We start from the raw sequence: 23,826 nt of genomic DNA, 5'->3' as shown, positions 1-23,826 counted from the left end.
CTAGAACATTGATGACATCCTGCTAAATTCTATATCTCGCACCAGCAAGAGTCCTTGAAGGGAAACACAGGTAGGATACATAAGTAAAGGCTACACAACAAATCCCCCTCTCTTCCAAAAACACAAAATGAAAGAGTAGGGTAGGAGTAAGGGAAATGAAAGGAAAGGAAGGAAGGAACAAAGGAAGCTGCAAGTCATTCAACCAAGCAGGAAGAACTCTCCTCCTCTTGCCTAAGTCATTGTTATCAACATTTGAATTATGGGCGGTAGCAGAAGACCCTTTCCCTCCCATAAAAATAGAAACAGAAACACCAGGGGTGCCATTACCAGTGCCATTACCAGTGGAACAACTAGGGTCCAGGTTGTGTTCTCCCGGAGTGACTCGTACAGGAATGTAACCGTCAGAACCCAAATCAGATTGCAAGGTACTATTATTAAAATAGTCCTCCACCCAATCAAAATTTGAGGAACAAGCAGACTGCTGAGTACATTGTTCAGCTTGATAATTGACATCCAGAGCAACATTTTCAAGATTCCACACCCTTCCTTCAGCAAATCTCACAGAATTGCGAAGAATCTCAACCTCAACAACCCGCTGTGGTGTGTCAAATTTACTCTCTCCTTTGGGGACTTTAATAGGTTTCCTGATGCGAACCCAGTCACCCACTTCAATAGCAACATGTCTAGTGCCATGAAGAGCATCATAATATGCCTTGCTTTTCATATGAGTAGACTCTAAATCTTTCCTAACATCAACAGGAGACCACTGTAGTACTTTCCCTTCAACCAGCCAACTAGGGTTAAATTTACACCTAGGAGTCCTCCCTCTCATCATAATGAAAGGAGATACTCCAGTCGAGGTTTGAGTGGTAACCCTATAAGCCCAAACAGCCTTCTGTACCTCTAATTTCCAATCTAATTGTTTACTCATGGCCGCCTGAATCACACCCTTAATCACTCTATTAAAGCGCTCCACGGTGCCGTTACCACTCGAGTTGTAGAGTGACGTAGTCTTGTGTTTCACCCCAAACCTGCAGAAATAATCCTTGGCCAACTTAGGGACAAATTGTACCCCATTGTCACTAAGTACACAAACAGGAAGTCCTTCAATCACAAAAACACTGTCCAAAAATTGTAAAACAACTTGGGTGTCAACTCTATCAACAATTTTAACTACAGGCCATTTAGAGAAGAGATCAATTAATACCAAGCCATACTCTTTCAAATCCCCAACTGGTCCAAAAATGTCCACAGCAACAGTTTCCCAAGGAAGACTGGGAATTAGACCCTCACTCATCAGAGGTCTCAAGGTATTTAAAGAATTATCAGCAGAGCAGCAAATAGAACAGCCCTTCACAAAGTTCTCAACATCTTTATCGACACCAGGCCACCAAAAGACACCTTTAACAATCAACTTCGTTCTCACAATTCCAAAATGGCCTTCATGACATAAATGTAAAACTTTATTACGTAAGGTCTTTGGAGGAGTAACTCTGTCACCTCTCATTAATAAATCTCTGTCATTAGATAGCTCCATGCGTACATCACAAAAGGGTTTCAACTCCTCAGTAATATACTCTTTCCTATGCCATCCTTTGCAAATGTAATCAGAAGCAATCCTTAACTCATCTTTGTGTAACTCTTCCACCCATTCCGTTTTTGCAATGGCCGGAGCACCAGAATCATGAATCAGGGCTATGCTGTAATTACCTCAAGGGTCATCAACACACTCTTCCAAAGGAGCCAGCAGCCTAGATAAACAGTCAGCAACCAAAGTATCTCTGCCAGGAACATAAATGATCTTATAAATATACTCCTTCATGCGCATGGAAATTCTCGCTAACCTAGCAGAGGCTCCCACACTCCCTTCAGTAGTTAAAATGCGTACCAAGGGACGATGATCGGTGCAAATGATTACAGGTTTCCCCCAAACAAAAGCATGGAAATGTTCTAACCCACATGCGCAGGCCAAAGACTCCCTCTCTATGATGGGGTACTTGCACTCCACAGGGGACAAAGCTCAGGAAGCAAACAAAATGATTCTCTCCCTGCCATCACTGCCTCTCTGTGAAAGAACTGCTCCCAGTCCTTTATCACTCGCATCTGTGGTTAGCAAACATTCTAAATTGGGGTCGAAACTGCCCAAGGCATTGACATGTTGTAAATACTGTTTGATTAAGGAGAATTCCCTTTCACACTCAGGAGACCACTCAAATTTGACATTTTTTTCATAAGAGCACAAATATTGTAGACCTTGGATGTAAAATTTGGTATAAATTTAGCACAATATTCTGCCATACCAAGAAAGGACATGATATCCTATTTAGAAGTAGGAGCAGGTGCAGCAACAATTGCATTAATAAGTGAAGGCTTCAGTTTCACCACCTCCTCACTAATAACATGGTCCAAATAAGAAACACTTCACTGCGAATTTGCACTTTGACAGTTCAACAGTTAAGCCAACAACTTGCAATGCGCGCAGAACCTCTTTCAAAATAGAGTCCTATTCATCCTTGCCCTTGGCAGCAATTAAGATATTGTCCTGAAAGTAAAACACACCTTAGTGTAGCAAAAAGTCTGTGCATCAGTCGCTGAAAGACAGCCGCGGCTGATGCAAGACCAAAGGGCATGCGTCTAAACCGGTAGCACTCGAAAGGGGTGATAAAGGCGGTAAGCTCCCTTGACTGAGGTTCCAGCACAACCTGATGGTAAGCTGTGGAAAGGTCTATGGTGGAAAACCAAGTCGCCCCCTTCAAGGAAGAAACCATCTCATTGATTTTAGGATGGAGAAATCTCTCAACAACAATGTTGTTGTTGAGGTGGCGTAAGTCAATGCCCAGACGGATTTTTCCATTCGATTTTCGTGCAACGACGACTGGAGAAATCCATTCTGAGGTGTCTATCTCTTCGATTACCCCTCTTGACAATAAGAGTTATAATTCCTTGTTAACCTCGTCTCTTATCAACATAGGAATAGGTCTCACTTTATGTACCCTTGGTTCCGCATTCTCTTTAAGCATGATACAGTGTTCAAATCCTTTAAGTGCCCCCAATTCCTTTCCAAATACATCTGGGAATTTTTTTGGGAGAACTTCCCCTAATTTGCTAGTCTCGTCCATTATAAGTACTTTCTCTTCACTATTAGGATCTAAAATAATATGTAGATTCTTCTGATCGTGCCAGCCTAAAACAGAAGGTCCAACCTTGGCAACATACAATTTACCTCTGGCTGACCTTCCCTTAAAAAGAAAGGTAAGCCACCTGTAACCCAGCATGTCTATCTTCTCTCCCATGAAACTTTACCGGATTGGCAATCTTCCTCACAAATTTTGTTTTCCACACATCCTCATTTACAATAGTATAGGGTGACCCTGAGTCGGCATAGACATTTACTGCTACCCCACCTAAAGATAATTGACAAATTGGTTTACCCTTCAAAGAGTCTTCTCCGACATTCAGAATAAAGTTCCCTTGCAAATTCCTAATGCAATTTTCCTCTCTCTCTCAATATCCCCCTCGATATTTTCTTCTTCATTGTATACGTACTTCACATTACCACGCCTGCGACACATTTAGCTAAAATGACCCACCAAACCACAGATACCACTTTTTTTTTTTTAAAGCAGGGCAATTTTTGCTAAAGGCCAGATGTTCTCTGCTGTCACAATGGTAGCATCTTCTCTCTTCCATCCTCTTGTCACCTCTCGAGTTCCTCTGCGACTGGTTTGGCCATCGTCCAAAATTTTGTTGAGATTGTTTTTTAGGATGGACTTGTAACTTAAAAACACCAGCAGAGTCTTTCATTGAGCCTTTCTCAGATTCCTTTAAAACATTTGCACACCTCCCTGACATCTCTGATTTCCTCATAATGGCTAACACATCCTCTAAAAGAGCATCTCCATTCACCCATAACCAATGCTGTATGGGCGAATTGTTGTTATGCATAAGCAACTGGTCACAAATCCAATCGTCATGGAGAACCCCAAATTTGCAATCAATCGCCAGCTTCTTTAAATCGTCTAGCCATTCATCTACAAGTTCCTCCTTGCTTTGCTTCCGCTGAAAGAACTTGTGTCTTATCACCCCAATACACACCTTAGGCGCAAAATATTTATCCATGTCTTTAAGTGCGCATTCAAAAACATCTAATGTCGCATCTGTAATCTTTGACATGCGAGAATACGTTTTTAATCCCACGGGGCCTAAGGAGTGAAGAAGTATTCTCTTTTCGGTTTCATTTTACCTGTTTCGTCAATGGCACATATGTAGTTCACAAAGTATTCCTTCCACTCTAACCACTTAATACTAGGTTGAGGACTAGTAGCAAAATTCTGTTGTGCCATGGTTGGTTCCTGAACAACAGCACTCTGATCTCCTTGTTCCATAAACCAGTATCAACTATGGTATCAGAGAGGAATTGGCAGTGGTAATGTAACAAGCTATACTGTAGAAAATCCCAACAAGGAAAACAATTCGGGAATTTAAAAAAGAAATCCTGTCGTGCCCCAACAAACTCACCTGTTCCCCTGTCCGTTTGTGAGCGCACCCCACATGAGAGTCCTCGTTGCAGGAGTCAGCTCATAGGTAAGTGTGCTGCTAACCGGAGTGAATTCCTGATGTGTGCGCAAAGGTTTCTCCTCCAAAATGGCCGTCACGCAAGGTCACGTAAAGTGACCTAGCGTGATGACTTCACGACGTCTGCGTGAAGTCCCAGGGTGTGAGCTACACAATCAGTCGAGAGCAGCGTTCGGGATTGGAACCATGCCACTGCTCGAAGGATGCAGCCGATGGCGGTTCCCAACGGTTTCCCCGCGCTCACTGAAAGGTAATGTTACCTTATGCGCACTGAGTATCAGTCATCCAGGAATGTAGAAATGTTCAAATGCAAAGGTGGCGCTAGTTGTCAAAATCTTCTTTGCGCTGGCCGTCAATATCCTCTTGCGTAGTGATGGACAACAGCAATGTCTAAGGCAGTGGTCGAAATGCTCCCATTATTTTTCTAAAAATGGTGGCTCCGTTTCCGATCGTCGCCAACTGTAGTAAGTAGAGTAGACATCAGCAGGTTCAACACTTTATTGCATAGGAGAAATACAGGGGAACAAGCGAGTGCCAGGCAGCACAGCTTCTCATCAAGGCAGCCGGTACAGAAATGAAGCCTAGATCTAGAACATTGATGACATACTGCTAAGTTCTATATCTTGCACCAGCACGAGTCCTTAAAGGGAAACACAGGTAGGATACATAAGTAAAGGATACACAACAGTTATGCTCTTGTCCTCACTCCTAACTAATTTAGAGTTTGATATAACATTTAACTTTTAACCAATAAACCCCAAACAATGTAGTATGCATTTGTTATTTTTAACAATCTCTGAAAGATGTACGTCTTCACTAAGTAAAGTCACATTTAAGGAAAAACGTTTATTGTCTGGGAACTATCAGGTCAAAGAGTTGATGTTCCTGCATGAGACGGCTTGTGCACAGTTTCTGCCTCTGGAGGAAAATCCATGAGCAAATGGGCTGAGGCCAATCAGTTTTTAAAGCATCAAGAAAAATGCATATGTTTTATTGCAAGTTACACCGCTGGGTTTTTTCCAAAATCATTTATCGACAAACTCCCAGAAACCATTATTGTCAAGAGCCTTGCAGATTAACAGTTGCTACAGTTTTAAGTAGCATCTTAAACATCTCACTGTAACTTTCTCCCAAACAATAAAACTCCTTTTTCATGGCGCAAGATATCTTACTCTAGTATTATAAAACATGACAGAAAAAAATTGAGAAATTTTATGACAGAAACATTTGCCTATGAAAAGATTGTCACATGCCTCTCTGAACAATCCATATGAACTACCTCTATGAATTCCTCAACGTTTAGCCCAGGTGGCAGCACTTAATCTTTCACAGCTGTATGTAGCAAAGTTCCTAGAACGGACTGATTTGTGAGCCCTCAGTGGCTCTTTCACAAGTGACTGCGCTAGAAATTCATTGAAAAGGTATATAGCTATTGTCAGTTTCACCAGTAAATATATTTCAATGCAGATCTGTTTTTTACATTTTTAATCTCTTCATAGGAAGACCTTCCCGCTTTCCTATATGTCGAAGAAAGCAAAAACGTCAGTCCTGTAACGTATGGCCTCAGAATGCATCCTTTTATTCCAACTCAGAGTTTTCTTTCCTTTCTGAATTTCCCCTTCTCGGAATGCGAGGTCTTTTGGATTCAGAGCAATATGGATGAGAGTGACGATTGTGAGACAATATGTCCTCATCTATGGAAACAAGGGTGAGGCAGGAATGAGAGTGAGATACAGGGATGTTCCTATAGCGGCCCATCTTGCAGCAAGGTACCATCAAAAGGACACATTTCGAATCTAGGGTAAATGTGAAATTTAGCATATGCAGTGCTTACACTTGAATTTACATTCCGAGGGGGGTTATCCTATCCAAATTCCTTCGGTATAACCGAAAGAAATTTCCACTGGCAAAACACGTCAGAAAAGAGAAAATGTGTGATTTTACCAGTCAGTATGAATGAAACTGCATGGTACTTCTATTCTGACCTGGAAAACTGGTTTGGAATCGTCAGTGGTAATACCGTAAACATTCAGTAACGGTACTTCACCTGAGACGTTTTACCAACTGAAATTTCCAGCCACCTAGAAATGAGGGATAAGGCATTAATGACCAGCTCATTAAAGAGGGTCAATAAGCACTTAAATAAAGTTTTTCAGTGTTGCATGCAATATAGGTTTGGTTTAATACAACAAGTGTTGATTTAAGAATTTGCAATCATATGCTGTGCATCTGAAGTGCAAGGAAAAGACCTAGAAGCAGAAGAGCGGCTCAACTGGACATTTTTATTTTAGCAGCTAATAAGTGTGTGCTCGATCGTCCTGATTTTTTCACTCATCTTAACAAGACAGAGGAAAATGTCCTTTCTCCAGCCCACATATTGTTCGCAAGCACATCAGCTGAAGAGATAGCTATGAAGCAGATGGCTTTATTGTTCCATCATGCAGGAAGAAGGAAGGGAAGTAGCAGTAAGCTTCCACATATACTACTGAACTCAAAGTACAGTTCAACCATTGTACAGAAGCCAGGCATGAGGTGACCCCTCCTCCATCCATTAAACACTATTCCTAGGGAAGGTATGTAAAGTATTGGTGTAAGGGTGTGTCAGACACACATTAATTGCTGAGACATGGAATTCAGACTTTGAACCTGAAGGCAGCATAAAGCATGTGGGGAGGGGCTGCATGACTGGGTCTATGAGCAGGTTAACTTACTGTTAAAACTTAAATCTACAAGGCTGGTTGTAACCAATTTAGGTAAAACTAGGGGTGTGGGAATGTGTTATGAAATAGGATTGGAAAATATCGGACCTTCCCCTTAATAAGAATAATTAGTGCAGAGGGGTTAATAATATTCACACTCATTCTACTGCATTTGATTTATAGACAAATAGTGCACAATAAATAATCCTATAGTGAAATCCCAATTAGTGTGTGTTCGGTCTGATTTCAGGGGTGAGGGAGGTGAGTCCATATATACCACCTGTTGATGACAGATTTACGGACAGGTTTGTCTGTCTCGAACTCTCCCTTGCACTCAAAATGAATTTAGAGGGATGGCGCTTAGGGGCCGAGAGGATGCGCTCGCAATAATTTGTGGGCAACACCACATGGTAGGTTTGCAAATATCTGTGTATGGGAGTTATAGGAGAGAAATCACATTTGATAAGACACCAGCATTCACTTCATGTACGAAAGAAATTATATTTACAGGACAGTGAGAAAGAGTACTCACAGGCCCCAACCCCCATCGGAAAGCTGCACGGAGCGAAGGTACCGCACCATCTCCAACTTGTAGGCCTCAGGGAGCGGGATCCGCGCCACATGGCAAGTGATCAGCAGACCTGTGCAGAGTGAGACAGAAATTAATCAGCAGTTCATGGGTGGGTATTGTGGGTTTTCTTAGCATTTCTCACAGAGATTAATATGATAACATTAGAGGAGTGAGACAGACCGTGTCCGGCTGGTGATGAGGCAGCGGGCTTCCCGATTTGTAAGATTCGGATCACAAATCTGCATAACAAGCCACGACATGGAGCAATAGACACCCAATGGAGAAACCTGCTCCCAATGATGTGGGGAAAGATCTTCTTCATCATAAATGTGGAAGAAGCACTCTGCCTCATGAAGCACTCAACCAACCAGTCCAATCGCAATGATGGTGCTTTGGGGGCAGAGGGCCACTGGGCACTTAGGAAGGAGGTGATCATCACCAAAGTAAACTAGAGAGGAGGGCAGATCAATCTAACCTCATGAAAGGCTGCAATCCCATCCCAGATGCAACGTGCAAACACACTCCACAAGGATACTACAAGCTTCCTCCTTGCTGCACAAGACCGGTTATTGTCCCCGGGAGAACAGCCCAAAGCTCAGGGCAAAAGGAACTGCCCATGGCTCACTCATGGGAGGAACAGCCCATGGCCCACGCAGGGAGCCGGCTGACGATTGGGCACGCCATTACTTCTGGGATGAAATTTACAATCAGACGATAATCGACTCCAGATGAAATGCAGTACCCTGAAATGTACTGGTTCTATTCTTCACAAACACATGTATTCAAGGAGATGCAATAGAAAAAGAATATAAAGATTTGAAAACAAAAGGTGACTGATAGAAGAAAAAAACTTGGATAGAATGTACACTTTTGCACTCTTTTTATATTTTGTTAAAGAAACACCATTTGGCCAATTCAAAGTTGAGCGAAATGTGACGCATTCCGTACAAAAGTGCAGAAAAACAATATTGTTCTAATTGAGCTCCCAGGCTGGTGGGAGCAGTTCTTGGCACCACACATATGCGCTGTGGTATTTGGAACTAACCACTGACCGAAGTGAGACATGTGTACTGGAAAGCCTCAACCCAGGGTATCAAAAGACCCACTGCCAAGAGGAAAAAGCCATGTCCCACTGCAAGGCGGAATAACGGGTGACCCACACGCATGGGCAATTCACCAGACCTACCACAGGGGCCATTGATCAGGTCCAGTTTCAAAGGCAACCAACCAGGCCCAGTCCAAGATGCAACAGATCAGGCCCTGTTGCAAGGGGAACAAAAAGCACTGGGGGAAACAAGACAACCAACATGCCAGGGGGTCTAAACCAGGCATATATATGGGAAACAGAAGAACTGTATTAGAGACCCAGACCAGCATTTTCATTGCTGAGGGAAAAGAACCATTCCATGCAAGAAAGAACAGCCTTATGGTGGTCAGTATCTGAAGAATCAGAACAACTCAACCTTAGAGGAGAATCATATTATACTAGCATAGAAGAGAGTCAGAACTTCACTAACCCAGGGTAATTCAGGGGTGGAGGGGCACAGCAGAATAACCCATCACAGAGAGGTAGAAGGATCAAAATAAACCATCTCCAGAGTGGATTAGACAAACAAAACATACATAGGGAGAATGAGACCAAACCTGTTGCAGGTTTAACAGTGCAAATCCATCTAAAGCCAGATAAGTGTCCCTAATATGTTGAATGAGACATAGTCTACCCGAGCATTAGCAGCCCAGAGGAATTCGACCAATCAGTTTCTGAGAACACGTAATAATTTCAGACCAACACAAAACCTGAGGGATAATTAGAACCCTGTCTACCCAGGGGAGTGGGGAAAGGCAACCCCAGGAGAACAGCCTAACCCCAACACTGGAAGTAAACCATCACAGGAAGGACAGAACAAGAACATGCTAAGGTAAAGGGGAGACTAATCCAACCTAATTGGGTTAGGTCAACCCCATCCAAGGAAGGCAGACCTACCCTGGAGGATTGTGAGATAGCACATCCATCCAACGGGAGACGGACCACTTGGCCGTGCCAACCTATTTAATCCTGGCAGGGTAATAACAGACCAACTCCATCCCAGTGGTGAAAGGCAACATACAGTCCAAGGGCATCAAATCAACTCAAAATATTAGCAGCGGGTAGGCATGAACACATCTTTGGGGGAAGCAAGCAAAGGCAATCCTAGGGGAAGAAGGTAAGAGACAAGCTGCACATTATGGAGAACAGACAGACGCCACTCTACACAACACTGGCTAACTTCACCCTGAAAAAACAGAGCATGTTTCCCCGTTATTCCAGTGAAATGTATTGGTGCACATTTCTTGCACTTACTCCCAAATGATTAAATAGGTAATATCTAGAAGCAACGTATAGCAAAGTTACCATTCTAACATTGCAGCTTAGTACTGGATGTTCCAAACATAATCTTTGCATCAGGTCACATCAGGTGTCGGCCTGTACCCAATACATTCTACATACCTGGCAATAGGAAGAGTGGCCCTCCATAGTCTCCAGTCCAGTGCCCATCCTCCGCCTGTAGAGCAGAGTAGAAAAGCATGCCATTCTGAGCTGCCTCCAGAGCAGAGTGTGCCGGCGGCAAGTCCTTGAAGTATGGCTTCTGGAAAATAAATCATATGACAAAAGAGTATTCTCCAGCAGAGCAGTACCCAATGTACAAAGAGAACAGAAACAATCTACCTGGAATAGGGCATCACTTTTAGAGTACCAGTGGCTAGTAGAGATAACTTTTGAGGACGCCTCTTTTTTGGGATGAAGCTAAAGGTGATCTGTGTTATTTCATTAGTTTACAAGGCCAGAAGCTCTAGTATGCCTAACCATCTTTACTGATTTCTCTAGCAGCAAATTTAAAACACAGTATAACAAACATTAAGAGAAAAAAACTTGTTGAATTGCCCTGCCAAACAAAGAACCAAGTTAACATTCTGTGCCTTCTTCAGTGCATTACATCATAAAGGTCTCGATGATATCACAGTCCTCAGTAAAAATAACCAACTGAGAGAGCACTTACTCTTTTTTGCTGCTCTAGTGGAATATAAGTGCCTCTCAGTTTTTCACAATTGTCTTTATTTAACTCATTAGGTGCATGTTAATTCAGATAAAGTATTGATTTTTTTTGTTTTGTGTGTGTTTCTATGCTGGTACCTATATGTGATTATTATTCTACTCTTTTGTTTAAAAAGCCTGTATTGGGGGCAACGTCATGGGTGTGGACTCATCAACTGAAGGTTTTATTTTTTTCACTTTCCTTCTCGGCAGCACTGGCTTCTCTCCCTGGTGCACGGAACTGTACTTGGCCTTGTTTCTTTAGGGGTCAAAAGGCCAGCATTCACTCACCTTTTTAGGTCTCGAATTGGCAGCGCTTGCGCTATCTCTTCGAGAGATGGTGTATCTAGGATATAGGCTTGAAAAAACACACATCTTTTTCATTGGTTCCTCTTGCTGTCCTTTAGAAATGCTGGCTTTTCATTGATTAATACACTTAGTAGTCCCTCCTTTTGGAATTTTGTATCCTCCCATGAGGACTGCCTCACTTACATGTGTTCTTGATGTTCAGGTTATTTATACTTAGAGAGAACTCTTTCTTTTAGTTGGCCTGCCACTTTGCTCTTGAACTGTTCTGTTTACTTGTGCAATGAAACTTCAGTTGCTTCATTTGCTTGCTGTCACTTTATCGCCCCGTGCCTCCCCCTCATCCTTACCACAACACTGCTCGCAGCCCACACCACCCCTCCGAGGTCACTGCTGTTTTGGTCGATTTTTCACTTTGTTGCTTTATGCATAATTTGCAGTGCATTGCCCTCGTTTAATATCCCTTTGACGTCTACCCCCACCCCCATGCATGACACTGCTTGCCGACCCCATAATTGCTGCATTAAATTCTAATGTTATTTTACATTAGTCGCTTTTATTTATATAGCGCACCAAGCCATCGGCTGGGGGAAATTAAACAATCAGCGCATTATCACAGGATGTTGAGCTGACACCAGTCTCGAACACTGATCCCCAGCTCACCAGTGTGTAGCTCTCACCACTGCGCTACATCCTTTCCCTAGCAATGTTGGAGGGTGCAGTACCATATGTGGCCGGGAGGTCCCAGGGGACACCTAGTGACAGCCTGTGGTACTGCACCCTCACAACACTGCTTGTTTTAACATGGAGTCGGAACTGCCATTTACTTTGTTTGGGGAAATTTTAACTGCATGTTGTTAGTGTACGTGGCATTTTTCACTTTTGAACCCGCAACTGCCTCCTGGGGTGGCAGAAAGCTTGTGGCATTTTTTGAGGGGGGGCAGGGGCATGCCCATTCTGGGCAGCACCTACCCCGAACTTTGGAGAAAAAAAAATCCTTGGTGCCTAGTGGACTATCTGCCCCTGTGGGGGCAGAAAAGGGGCTACTCCCCATCTGCCTCTGGGGAGGGGCAAAGAGACTGTGGCAATTGGGGTGGGGGCATTGGCATGCCCATTCTGGGCAGCCCCCACCCCAACGTAAAAAAAAGAAAAATAATCCCTGGTGCCTACAGGCTTCCTCCCCCCACCCCCCGGGGAGTAGACCAGGGGCTACTGCCCCCATCTGCCTCCTGGGGGCTGCAAAAAGACTGGCATTTTTGGGGGCGGGGGGGGGTGTCCATTGACATGCCCGTTCGAGGCAGCCACCATCCCGAACTTTGAGAAAACAAAAATCTCTGGTGCCTAGTGGGCTTTGTCACCCCACGCCTCCTCAAATTTAGCTGAAAAAAATTACATTTTTCTCAAATTTCTGTGTGGGAAAGATGTGGGATCACCAGACTGATACAAATTTCCTACCATCCAGCACCTGATAAAAATGGTACCTCACTCGTGTGGGTAGTCCAAGTACCTGAGACAGGCAAGGGCCCAAAAGTATTGTGGAGCCATCAAAATTACCTACCACAAAACGAACTGGTTTTGCAAGGGAGGGCAGCTGGGTTTTTGGCCCTGGGCTCAGCAGCCATCTAGGGAAACCTACCAAACCCACACATTTCTGAAAAACTAGACACCCTGGGGAGTCCAGGGAGGTTCGGCTTGGGTGGATCCCCCAATGTTTCCCTACCTAGAATCCCCTGCAAACCTAAAAAATCACTTATTCTACCTTTTTTGTTTTTATTAAATTTTATTGTAAACAACAGAGATTTGCATGTACAATTTATCATCTGCAAAACACTTCAGTACAGTTATTCAATACAACTATGAACGTACGACTTCACATTTGCCCTCTCCACAATTACACGTCATCATCCGAGTCACTCTCCTCCTCTGGGGGGGGGGTGCAGATATCTCCCCTATATATATTCCATTTTCCCCATATTCTACTCCATTTTTTGGGACATTTCCTATTAATAAATGTGGCCTTCTCCGCTACCATAACAACATCCATTTCATTAGCCCATTGCATCGCAGATGGTACATTCTCGACCCCCCACTTTTGCGCATTGTTCCCCTCCGCTATCATCATGCGTGTCGTTGCCCATTGTCGTTCGGCGTGTGTAAGATCCGTAGGTCCCCACACATTCAAAAGACAGCATTTAGGCTCAAGCGGGACTTGTTTCCCTGTTACCTCTGCAATGATCCTCACCACTGTCTCCCAATACGGTCCCAGTTTCATGCAGCCCCACAATGTGTGGTAGAAGGTACCCACGTCCCCACACTGCCGTAGACAACTCGGGTCAGGGGACCTTCCCATCTTGTGCAGAACTACCATGGTGTAGTAGGTCCTATGTAATATTTTGAACTGTACCAGCCGTAGTCTAGAGGAGATTGCAACCTCCTTGGGCGACGCTATGGCGTCTCGCCAGTCAGGGTCATCCATGTCTCCCACCTCTAACTGCCATGCTTCCCTGAGTCGACTAAGCGGATCTGTACGGTTATTGATGATTTTTTTTTTATATGTTAGCGAAGTTGCTCGCTTATACAAGTGGTCCGTGAGCAATTGGTCCTCTAGGGGTGACGATTCCGGGAGAATCTCGGCAGGAGGGAGGACCGCCTCTATGGCATGTTTTATTTGCATATACCTGAACTGTTCCCTCGGGACATTTTGTACTGATCTTGTAGGTGGGCGAAACTAACCACTTCTCCATTGCGCCAAAGGTCCCCCAGCCGGGAGATACCGATCAAGTCTCAGTTTCGAAACCCTTTGCTGTTGCCCAATGTTCCTAGTCGGCCTGTGTCCCATAGGGGCGTGTGTTGTGTAAATCTGCCCGTTCATCCCAGGTGTCTGTTAACCGTATGCCATATGCGAACGGTATGAATGGCTGGGCCCATGAAGTTACTGGTTCTTCATTGGGCGTAAAGTGCTCTATTAACCCCTCCAATTGCCAGGGTAATTCTGTCTAGGTGATATGTGGGGTCTGTATCTGGTAACTGCAGCCATTGATTGATTACCGTGATTTGCGAGTCCCAATAGTACGCCTTTATATCTAGCAGGGCTATCCCACCATCGTACCAACTCTGCATCAATTTGTGCGGAGCTACTCTGGCCGGTTTGCCGTCCCATAGAAGGGCCGCAACCTTTAAGTTCACTGCCTTAAAGTATGTGTCAGGGACTGGATACGGCGTATTATGCAGGATGTAAATTTCCACACATTTGTGTGTGGGATCACCGTGCCGGAACAAATGTCCCACCACCCAGCGTTCCCCTTGTTCTCCCGAGTAAAATTATACCTCACCCGTTGTTTCCTCTCCCTATACTGTTGTCTCCTAGATTTCTCACGCCTCCCCTTTGCATGTTTCTGTAGTTGCTTCAGTCACATACCGTGTCCAGTCCCAAAGAGTGTGCCTCCAGTCCGGTCTGCTCTCTTTCTGCGCCCCACTCGGACACATAACTCCACGTCTGGCGACCCTCCTCATTTCTTAGGCGCCAACGGGTCAGGTCTGAGGCAGGGTCTGTTTTGTAGGGCCCTCCTCTTCTACGTAAACACCTGTGTGACATCAGACAGAAAAAGAGTCATTAGAGATGCACTGCAGGAATAATGGGTCGGCCACAGCAGGGGAGTCCTGCTCATGTGCTCAGTAATTGAGTACTGCACCCAATAAAGCGCAGTGAATTAGTTTGCGTAGGCCACTACAAGAATATCACATGCATAATACAGCAGGGGAACCACCTGTCTAAAGGGTACCAGGTAAGCGCTGTTTATTAAGGGCAGGAGGGAGGGCCTCTGTACAACATTCAACAGAGTCCATGTAGACACAGGGCAACACAAAACTCTACAAGATAATTTTGAAAAATAAGCCACGTTATCCATGTGGGTTTCTTTCTTGGCAGTACCTTAACCAGCATCAAGATCATATGGTACTTACATTAAGGAGAAAATCATTGGTCATAAATTGTAAAAACCCATGATAAACAAGGTAAATTGCTGACATATTATATGAACATTACAATCCATGTGATATTGTCTCAAATGCCAAAAAGTCATAAAGTTTATTGATAGACTCAATTCAATAAGCTTTATTCAATTTCTACAAAGGAAATCACAAAAGCAAATGCAAACAAATGATCTTTACAGACTAAAACAATTATGTATCAAAAAACAATTAACTAAGCAATTAACATAAAAAGTTAAAAACACTTCAGCAGCAGCTGATTAAAAATCATCATGATGTACAATTTAAATTACATCAATACAATTTAATAAACTAATGGTTTTTCTGCATCTAATAAAATTCTTTAAAACAATTGCCACAGACCGCAGAACATATTCGTTATCTAAAAGCTGAAGGGATATAAATGATGGCTGACATTGCCTAAGACCAAACAGCTTTAAAATCCGGAGTATCCACATCTTTCTCTGTACTTCATAAAATGTACAAAAAAGCAATACATGAAATGTTATTTGCTCCGACAATTCATACATGAACATTTACAAAGTGAGGTTGAACAATCGTTAGTTACCGGAAAACTTGTTCATTTAATAGCGGGGGCGTAGCCTAGCAACATGGCCGACGGGACGTGAGCCTCCTTAACTCTCCGTCCGTCCGCCCGAACATCCTTTTATTTATCCTGGATACCCCGCAGGAAACTTTACCTTCGCTGGAGGAAGGTCTAGGGAGGCCTGGACTCCATGGATCGGTCCCAAGTGAGCTGAGGGCCGGCGTGCTGTCGAGGACATAAGTACGCAGTTCTGCTTGGGCCTACGTGGGAGGACCAGCGGCATCGGGACACCTTCCTGGGGTGATTGGGCCTCGCGGGGCCTAAAGGGCGGAACGGCATGCTGCGGGACTGGCTGGGGAGTTCGGGAGTCGCGTCTGCGCTAGGTGCCCCCCCCCCCCCTCCTGGAACCGAGAGGCTGGTGCTCGGGCCTTCTGGACCTTAGGGTGGTGTGCAGGGTGGGGGAGTTGCTGTCCATTGCCCCCCACCACCGCCCTTTTCTTATGCTTAGAAGCCTGGGCACTGATGGACTGTAGGGGCTGAGGACTGTAAAATCACCAATGTGCTGGATCTGCCGCAGAGCCGACCCCTCCCCCCCCCCACCTCCGCGCCTGGAGCTGAGAGGTAGGAGATGAGGCTTGCTGGCTTGTGGGGCTGGGTGTGAGTGGGGGGGGGGGGCGGCTGCTGTCCACCCCCCCCCCCCCCCCCCCGCCCCACTCCCCTCCTACTTGTCTCTGGAGGCCTAGGCACTGCTGGACGGTGGGGGCAGAGGGCCTCAACACGAATGGGGTTCATGTGAGGACAGCACCACATAATTGAGGATCTAAGGAGAGTAATACAAGAGGGACCAGCCTGAGAGCTGCATTGACTGTGTGGTATCTTGCACCCCCCACACTCAATATCCATGTGGTCTGCTGTGCCCTGGCTCTGGTTCTGCTGATGTGAATTGCTTCTTGTGTGGTCAGGACAGGCTTGGAACTGGCTTCGGATTCTGCGCCGGAAGGTGGGGCAGTGCATGCTACTTACCCGGATTGCTGCAATTGTGCATTGCTGTGACTGCTGGCCTGGATTGATTAGTGGTCCCCCACTGAGGAGGCTCTATTGTGTGTGCATCACGTCGGTGGAAGCGCAAGGAACTCGCGCTAGGGTTCGCAATGGGCAAAGACAAACCTCGGGAGACGACTGGGCCAAACACTATCACGCAGTACACCACGCCTAGGCACCCCCCTCAGTGCCTGACCAGACAGACTGGGGGGACGGAACGGGACTCGGGAGGGGAGTGCCCGGAGCCCACAATGGCGGAACTCATGACGGCCATACAGGGCTCTAGGAAGGTACTGGAGGATAGGATAGATACTGTCTCTGTGGACGTGAACCTACTGCGTGTGGATATCCGGAAGGCAGCTGATAAGGTCACGAGAGCCGAGGGGGATATCGCAGAATTAAAAGGAGAGGTGGTCACCCTCAAGCAGCAGGTGGCACAGATGACTGTGGACACGAAAGCACTGGTGTGATGAAGAGGCGGAGGGGAGGGCGAGACGCAGCAATATTCGAGTGCTGGGCATCCCGGAACGGGTGATACTGGGGGCGTCCAAGCAGTTCCTTGAGCGCTGGATTCGTACCCAGCTGTGCTGTCGGATGCGTTTGTGATTGAGAGAGCGCACAGGGCTCTCGTCCCTTCCCCCCCCCCATCCGGGAGCGCAGCCAAAAGCTATTATAGCTAAAATCCTCAACTAACTGGATAGAGACTGTATACTGCGAGCAGCAAGGGAACACCAGAACCTTCAGTTTGAAAACAATAAAGTGACCATCTACCCGGATTACACAAAGCAGGTTCAGGAACTCCGCAAATCCTTCCTGGTTGTGAAGTGTAAGCTGCGAGACATGAACTTGCAATATATGCTCCTGTATCCAACCAAGCTGAAGGTGATTTCGGGGGGTAAGGCGCAGTTCTTTGACCCCCGAAGCCGTCTGGGAGTGGTTGGAGATCCGTGGTGATGGATTGCCACCTGGAAAGGAAGGGGTCAGAAGCGGCGATGGGGGACACAGCTGGAAGGAGGCTAGCAAGGGCAGCGGAATCGAATGAACTCGCAAAATGCCCCGGAGATGTCTCAGCTGAGGATAACGGTGGGAGATGACGGAACACTGCAGTCTGGTTCCCTTGTGGAGAATGCTACGGAGGTCGAATTGCTGGGAGCTGCCTCCGCTGAACAGGATACGCAGGATCAGACTCTGCCCCTAACGATAGATGTTGTGCCCGAGACTTTGTTGGAGGATCTTCCTGGGGATGTCAGTGAAAGTGATTAAACACAGACTGTTGGACTACAACACTACTTGTTGATACAGGTGTACTACGCAGGAGTTGGTAATGCTGGCTGGTTGCGTTTGCTGCACTGGGATTTTAGGGGGGAATAGCACTATCTGTGGGCCTGAAGGGACCTAGGGGAGAGGGGGTTGCCGGGTCTAACCATATATGCAGCAGGTGTATTTCAAAATGGCTGCGGGATCATAGATCTATGGCGGGCGGGGGGGTATGATGTTCTCTTGTTGCCCCTGTTGGGCTTAGTGGGATGCTGTGCACGTCCTGGCACGAATGGTGGGTGGGCAAAATCATCTGTGATGGTTGTCGAGTACTGTCCAGGCGTGGGGGGAGGTGGTGTTTTTATTGGTTTAGTTGTTCTTGTGTGAATTTTTGTAGGGTTGCGCCCAAGAGCGAGTCATTGCAGAAGAGAGCTGTGTCCTGGCACTTCACCAGACAGAAAATGCGAATGTATGATTATGGCAGACGTAGTAAAGTTCCTTAGTTGGAATGTTAGGGGTTTAGGCACCTGCACTAAACGACACAGGGTCCTTTAATTTCTTAAGCACAATGGCATAAAGATTGCTTGCCTGCTGGGGACACATTTGGATGATGCTGGGGCGGGGCGTCTAGCCAAACAATGGAGCGGGCAGGTGTTACACTCATCGTATTCTACTTATGCCAGTGGGGTGTTGATTTGGGTGGTACCTAGGGCCCCGTTTACTCTACAATATGCCGAAGCAGATGTAGAGGGTCGTTATGTGCTATTGCGGGGCAAACTGGATGGTAAAGACATCAGTATATTAAACAACTATGCCCCTAATATCGATGACCCAAATTTCTTTGTTCAAAAATAGAAACAAGGAAACCCTATTGATCAGAAGGGACCAAGGGTAGAAAGTTATTTTTAAGAAACAAGGTCCCATTCAATTTTAAAGATAGGTATAATCTCACAATTTTCCAATCAAAAATTGGATTATATGTTTTATTCAAAAAATGATTCAGATATAATACAGTTGCTACGAACCAAAATACACGTGGTGAAATAAGTGAGCAGCCCGTGAGTTGTAAAAGGAAATCAGCCGATTTCCTAGCCGCAGGCAAGTGACTTAAAATGTGACTTTTTGTGTTTGTGAAAATAAAGGTTATTGAAAGTCACAATTGATCAACATCTCGTACTCAAATAAAATTTACAATGTATTATTAGGAGATTAGAGATGTGAGTCGACGACGTTTCGATCCCCAAAGTAGTGGTGGGATCTCTTCAGGACTAACCGATTGATGAAATGCCTGGGAAAGTATGCCTGGAATTAGCGTAATAGGATTATAGGAACCGTCAAGAATGAGGATGGTGGAGAGTTAAGTCTACGAGCACTCATTCCGTGTGGCCGGACAGCGGAAATCCAGTCTTAGGTAGTGGAGCAGTAGAATTCCTGGGAATTAAGCCAGGAACTGTATAGGTCCTGGTACGGGAAAAGCGGCAGAAAAATCGCCGCGAGTAAACAATCCTTCGTGCTGGAAAACGGAGAGCCAAGACTGTTCACGCCAATGGTGGGTAATCTGAAAGGTCAGCTGGTTCTCCGTAGCGAGGCTGGGCTCGAGTAGAAGTTCCCGGGTCTCCTAATAATACATTGTAAATTTTATTTGAGTACGAGATGTTGATCAATTGTGACTTTCAATAACCTTTATTTTCACAAACACAAAAAGTCACATTTTAAGTCACTTGCCTGCGGCTAGGAAATCGGCTGATTTCCTTTTACAACTCACGGGCTGCTCACTTATTTCACCACGTGTATTTTGGTTCGTAGCAACTGTATTATATCTGAATCATTTTTTGAATAAAACATATAATCCAATTTTTGATTGGAAAATTGTGAGATTATACCTATCTTTAAAATTGAATGGGACCTTGTTTCTTAAAAATAACCAAATTTCTTTGTGGCCTTACAGGATTTGATTACTGTGGACTTGGACACTCCTCTATTATGATTGTGCGACTTTAATTGTGTGGTGGATCCAGAATTGGATAGAAGCCCCCCCTCGAAGGGGTACCAAGCCGAGTATGACTAAGCAGTTGCAAAAACTAATGAGCGACTTAGGCATCCGGGATGTTTGGAGGGAGCACCACCCGACCCCGAAAATATTCACCTGTTTTACACCCACTCACAATACGCACAGATAGGGTACTAGCGACAGAGCATCCAGCGTTTATGGCAGCAGAGGTTATACACCTGGCGCGTTTTTTGTCTGATCATGCACCGGTGTGTTGCACGGTGTGGTGGGCGGCAGGGAGCAGGGCACTTGTAGATGGCGGCTCCCCATTGACGTTCTGGAGGATCCGATTGGTAAGGAGGCAATCTCGAACGCGTTAACGGGGTATCTATCCCTTAATTGGGGCACTGCTAGTAATAGAGCTCACAAGTGGGATGCGATGAAAGCTGTGATTAGAGGGGCGGCGATGGGGCTGACATATGGCATCCTGAGGCAATTGCAATCTGAACTGCAGGACAGGGAGAAAATGCTGGCAGAACTTCAGTCAGGGTCACAAGGGCAAGGTGACTCGCAGGAACGGGAGCGTGTATTACGGGAACAGGTTGCAGATACTTGGGATAGGCTGGATAAGTATACCCTAATGAAATATCGCGAGCGGCTACATGCGGAGGGTGATAAATCTGGATGGGTACTGGCTTGGATATTGCGAAGGGAGCAGTCCCCCCTCCCCCCATGGTTACCAGTCTTCGAGCACAGTCGGGCGAGCTGGTCTATTCTCGATCAGCTATGCTAGAGGTATTCCGGCAACACCTGCAGACAGTGTATAGGGCAGACCTCCTGGAGGGTGCAGATCATTATATCCCCTTTTTAGAGGATCTACAGTTGAGGCAGATATCTGAGGAGGTCAGGACGGAACTGGATGCGCAGCTTACTGAGGAGGAACTCAGGGAGGCGATAGCCGACATACCTAGGGCCAAAGCTCCGGGAGGGGATGGGTTACCCATTGAGTATTATCAAGCTTATTCAGCAATACTGACCCGGCCGCTATTGCAAACTTTTAATGAGTCCTTTGAGAGTGGAATATCACCCCTACAATTCAGATGTAAACATTTTATGTAAAGTGCTGGTCAAGCGGTTGGGTCCACATATGTCCCATCTAGTTCACGAGGACCAGTGTGGTTTCATACCGGGCCGTAGTACGCCAATAAATATAAGGAGGCTGGCGCATGTCTTGCATGAGACGCAGGGAGCCCCTGGGGGATGACGTCGGTGTCCATAGACTTTGAAAAGGCATTCGACACGGTGGATTGAGGGTACTTCCTCGAAATACTTGGGAAGTTGGGGATTGGACCACGTTTTCGCAGATCGGTTAAAATACTAGATAAAAACCCAGCTGTATGTGTGCGAATGGGTCAAACCAGATTGGCGGAGTGGTTGTTGGGGCGGGGCACGCGACAGGGGTGCCCCCTGTCGCCGCTGCTGTTTGTTCTGGCCATTGAGCCTATGGCAATATGGACAAGACAGGAATTGGGCCACTGGGTCATAAAAATTGGGCAGAGTATGCATCTTATCTCACTCTATGCGGATGATGCACTGTTTTATGTTACATCCCCGCTTGAAGCCATACCGCACCTGCTGAGGCTGATGGGATAGGTTTGCGACTTACTCAGGACTGCGCATAAATAGACGTAAATCCTTGGCGTTCCCCCTAGCAGGACTGCGAGATAGGGAAGCGGAGGACTTGCCTAGTCTGGGATTGAGATGGGAGACGGATCACTTTAGATATCGATGGGGTGCAGGTGGCTCATGGGGTGGCTAGGCTGCTCCAGCTAAACATGAACAGGCAGCTGGAGTCGCTGAGGCACTCCATAGAGTTCTGGAATATACATCTGCTGTCCTTAATGGGAAGAATGGCGGTGGCAAAGATGGTGATGCTGCCGAGATGTCTATATGCTTTGCAGAACGCACTGTGCCCAATTCCTGTGAAAGTGTTTCAACAACTGAATTCTCTTCTGGTGACCCTGCTTGGGTAGGGAAGCGTTGTAGGGTTGCGCTGCAGGTGCTCCAGAAACGGTATGAGGAGGTTGGTCTTGGAGTACTCAGATTTGATCTTTATTATTATGCGGCGCACCTCCAGTATGCGGTGCAGTGATTGGATGAGGGTGATCACTGGGAAAAGCGTTTGTTAGCTGGGCGAGTGCAGTCAGAGGCTCTCCCCATGCTCTTGATTGAGGGTGCGGGGTGAGTGCGGAGTTGCCATATATTGTTAGACAAACGGCCTATATATGGCAGAAAGTTGTGGAACGACTGCTGGGGTGGGCTCCCTTCCACCCTGAATTATCAGTTTGGCAGTTGGTCCCTGTGCACAGGATGGCGGAAAACATGTCTTTCCAGGCATGGACCGAGGGTGGCTGCAGGGTGTTGGCTGATCTATATATAAATGATACCTACCTTACATTTGAGCAGGCATGTGAAGGGTTCAGTTTGGGACAGGGGCAATATCTACAATATGCTGGTCTAATGGAAGTGGCCAAGATGCCATGGCCCACATATCCGGGTATGCCCCGGACCACTGAGACCTTGGACATTTTGTTATCATGTGGAGGAGGGCGTAGTTTGGTGTCTTTGTTGAATAAAGTTATGAGGGTGGACTCCGGTTCTATGGCGCTTCGGGCATGGGATGCTTGGATTGAAGATTTTCAGGCACTCTTTCTGGAGAGGGAGTGGGTCAGAGTATGTACACTAACACGCAAGGTGTCCTACAATGCCCGGCTGAAGTTGCTGCACTATAACTTTTAGCAACCGGTTTATATGACCCCAGTGAGGCTCCATAGTATTGATGCCTCCCGTTCACATTAATGTCCCTGATGTCAAGGAGCCCATGCTGGGTTCATACATTTGGTGTGGGAATGCCCAAAAGTGCATCAGTATTGGCTTGAGGTAGTAGCACGGCTCCGTGGAAGGACGGGAATAGCGTTGGAGGGTAAGCCTGAGCGGTGCCTCCTAGGGCTGGTGCCACAGCGCAAGAAGAGGAAAATGGCCAACAAGCTACTGCAGCTGTCGTTGATATTAGCTAAACGGAGGGTTGCCATTTGCTGGATGGGTGAGCGGGCTCTTTCTTTTGTAAATTGGATGAGAGACATGGGAAAGTGGTCCCTGGCGGAGGAACTACACATGAAAGCCTGCTGTAGGGACGAAAGGTTGGATGAGGACATAGCAACTTGGAGAGAACTATGCAGAGAATTATTGAACTCAACAGGGACAGAAAGTGATCAGACTGCCGAGATTGATGGTGACGATAGTATGTAAAGGTGCGTGTGTATCCCTAACTGTATATGATGCTGTGTCTACTACCAAGCCATGAAAAATGCAAAGTGTATTTACCTGTGCTATGTGTCCTGGGCTCTAATATGTGTAACGTAAACAAGTCAATGGATATTGTCTCGAAGAATTCTGTATACGACGGCTCAGTTGTAGAGAAAAGTAACAAAGTTAAAAAAAAAAAAAAAAAGATATTTAATAGCTCTTTTGCCCAACTTTCTTGAAAAGTTAGCAAAGGCTGCCATGGCTGCTGCAGAACCATTCACTACTACAGACAAATGCTCTTTTGCAGCAAATGTTTTCTCTATATTACCATTTATTTAATATAAATGTCCAATTGCTAAAAAAAAAAAAAAAAAAGAAAAAAAAAAGGACAGTATCACCTGATGCTCAACTTAACCGTTTCTAATAAGTATATCCCCGTACGAAAATTTTTTCCTGCTTACAGTATCACGG

The 23,826-nt window shown here is 45.8% G+C and overlaps 1 protein-coding gene across 1 annotated transcript in view; it reads right to left on the bottom strand.

Moving 5' to 3' along the window:
- LOC146861101 (lanosterol synthase-like) overlaps window positions 1–23,826 on the bottom strand; it is a 182,984-nt gene that overhangs the window by 109,784 nt on the left and 49,374 nt on the right. Inside the window, exons 2-4 of the mRNA XM_085645160.1 lie at window positions 14,643–14,808; window positions 10,334–10,472; window positions 7,807–7,915 (exon numbers count right to left, since the gene is read on the bottom strand). Coding sequence (XP_085501286.1) covers window positions 7,807–7,915; window positions 10,334–10,472; window positions 14,643–14,808 — 414 coding nt within the window. The remainder of the gene's footprint in view (window positions 1–7,806; window positions 7,916–10,333; window positions 10,473–14,642; window positions 14,809–23,826) is intronic.

This window comes from Triturus cristatus, chromosome 3_1, assembly GCF_964204655.1.
Source record: "Triturus cristatus chromosome 3_1, aTriCri1.1, whole genome shotgun sequence".
Classification (NCBI taxonomy): domain Eukaryota; kingdom Metazoa; phylum Chordata; class Amphibia; order Caudata; family Salamandridae; genus Triturus; species Triturus cristatus.
The sequence above is the reverse complement of the archived record's forward strand: the minus strand, read 5'-3'. Positions and strand labels throughout refer to the sequence as shown.